This window comes from Geospiza fortis, unplaced genomic scaffold (assembly GCF_000277835.1).
Source record: "Geospiza fortis unplaced genomic scaffold, GeoFor_1.0 scaffold14, whole genome shotgun sequence".
NCBI classification, from domain to species: Eukaryota; Metazoa; Chordata; class Aves; order Passeriformes; family Thraupidae; genus Geospiza; species Geospiza fortis.
The window spans coordinates 63395-65769 of NW_005054512.1; the positions used below are offsets into that span (position 1 = coordinate 63395).

The following is a 2375-nucleotide window of genomic DNA, read 5'->3' on the forward strand; positions in this document are numbered from 1 at the left end:
CTGGGTAGCAATGCTTGGGTCATTCTGGGCTCACATCTCCCAATGGGATGCTGTAGCTCTTATCAGCCATGCAGTGACATCCAATAGCTGTTATCAGCAGGTGTCCCCTCCCCAGGGAGGAGATAAGGCAAACTGCCCACGTGACAGGAGCCAGCTGCCATGCAGATGGCAATAGAACAGATCTTGCCCTGCAGTGTGGAGCAGGAGCTGTGCCCACAGTGGGGATGCCGTGCCCAGGGCCGGGCCGTGCTGGGCTCTGCAGCCCCTCCATGGCCGCTGTGTCCCCGCAGGCACTGCCTATGTGCTGACCTGCTACTTCACCAACTGGGCCCAGTACAGGCCTGGCCTGGGCAAGTTCACCCCTGAAAATGTCGACCCCTGTCTGTGCAACCACCTGATCTACGCCTTCGCCGGCATGAACAACAACGAGATCACCACCTACGAGTGGAACGACGAGACCCTCTACAAGTCCTTCAATGGCCTCAAGAACCAGTGAGTGCTGGGAGCCTCAGCAGGGCTCTGCTCCCTCCTGTGCCCTTCTCTGCTCCCTCCTTGTCCTTCTCTGCCCTTCTCTGCTCCCTCCCTGTCCTTCTTGGTGACAAAGATGCTGAGTGAAGCGGGACAGAGAAACGGCCAAGGCAGGACTTGGTGACAGCTCCTTCCTCTGAGCATGGGGACAGTGGCTCTTGGCCTTTCTCATCCAAGGGACCCATGCTGAAAATCCATGGTGACACCAAACCCTTGGGTTCATTCCAGTTCCTCTCCCTTCCTTGCAGGAACAGGAAGCTGAAGACCCTGCTGGCCATCGGAGGATGGAATTTCGGCACACAGAAGTGAGTCCAAACCAGCTCTTCCCAATAATGACTCCCAGGACAGGGAGGGAAAGCAGGAAGAGGCTGGATTCCAACCCCACCTCGGTCCTGCTCTGCTTGCCCAGGTTCTCCACCATGGTCTCCACACCCCAGAACCGCCAGACCTTCATCAACTCCGTGGTCAGGTTCCTGCGCCAGTACGGATTCGATGGGCTGGACCTGGACTGGGAATACCCCGGCTCCAGGGGCAGCCCTGCCCAGGACAAGTCTCTCTTCACCGTCCTGGTTAAGGTGGGCTTGGCTCCAGGCTCTGCTGCCCACAGCTCTGGCCTCTGAGCCCTGGGGGCTGCAAAGCCTCAGCCCTGAAAGCCCCCAGGTGATTCCTGTGCCTTGGATCCCTCAGGAAATGGTGGCAGCCTTCGAGCAGGAAGCCAAACAGACCAACAGGCCCCAGCTCATGGTCACTGCTGCTGTGGCTGGGGGGGGCTCCCCCCCCTGGCTATGAGATCGCTGAGCTGGGCAAGTGAGTGACCACCCTGGGGTCCCTGGTGGGATTTGAGGGATTTCCTGGCAGTGCTGAAGTGAAAGAGCCCCTGAGGGTGGGGTGATGGCAGCTCCAGGCCCTCAGGTGAGGACAGAGCCCCGCTCCCTGCAGGTACCTGGATTACATCCACGTCATGACCTACGACTTCCACGGGCCCTGGGATGGCTCCACGGGCGAGAACAGCCCCCTGTTCAGCAGCGGCAGCACCCTCAGTGTTGTGAGTGCCTTTGGGGCCTCTGGCCCGGGGCTCCCCTTGCCACAGCTCAGCCTGAACCCTGCTGCCTTTTCCAGGAATACGCCATGAACTACTGGAAGGACAACGGCGCCCCAGCCCAGAAGCTGCTGGTGGGATTCCCAACCTACGGAAAGAGCTTCACCCTGCAGAACCCATCCAACACGGCCATCGGAGCCCCCAGCTCCGGGCCTGGCCCTGCAGGGCCCTACACCAAGGAGGCCGGGCTCCTGGCTTACTACGAGGTGTGTGAGGGACTCATCCTGGACTGCAAGGGCAGCCCAGACACTGCTGGCACTTCCCAGCACGGAGTTCCTAACCTGGCTCACGTTCCTATTGGAATATCGCCAGTATTGCCAGACAGGACGTGCCTGAGCTTGTCTGGCCCTGCTGCTGAATCAAACAGTGGCACTGTGTGTTTCACCCAGAGACACTTCTGGCTGGGTGGGTGTTGCAGTTGGGCATGTGGAGACAAGTCCAGGCTTGCAGGAGCCTGGTGATGGTGGGATGGAGCTTCCCTCCATAACAGGGTCTGCTCCACAGACACTTTTGTCTGGCTGGATGTTTCACCCCACAGACACTTTTGGCCTGCTGGTGTGTGGTGTTTCACCCCACAGACACTTTTGGCTGGCTGGTGTGTGGTGTTTCACCCCACAGACACTTTTGGCTGGCTGGGTGTGTGGTGTTTCACCCCACAGACACTTTGGGCTGGCTGGGTGTATGGTGTTTCACCCCACAGACACTTTTGGCTCTATGGGTGTGTGGTGTTTCACCCACAGACACTTTG

At 59.2% G+C, this 2375-nt stretch overlaps 1 protein-coding gene across 1 annotated transcript in view; it reads left to right on the forward strand.

The window, feature by feature from the left end:
• LOC102038191 (acidic mammalian chitinase-like) overlaps positions 1–2375 on the forward strand; it is a 4927-nt gene that overhangs the window by 929 nt on the left and 1623 nt on the right. Inside the window, 7 exon segments of the mRNA XM_014310316.2 lie at positions 291–492; positions 777–833; positions 938–1103; positions 1216–1295; positions 1297–1335; positions 1468–1573; positions 1648–1833. Of these exon segments, the coding sequence (XP_014165791.2) occupies positions 291–492; positions 777–833; positions 938–1103; positions 1216–1295; positions 1297–1335; positions 1468–1573; positions 1648–1833 (836 nt within the window).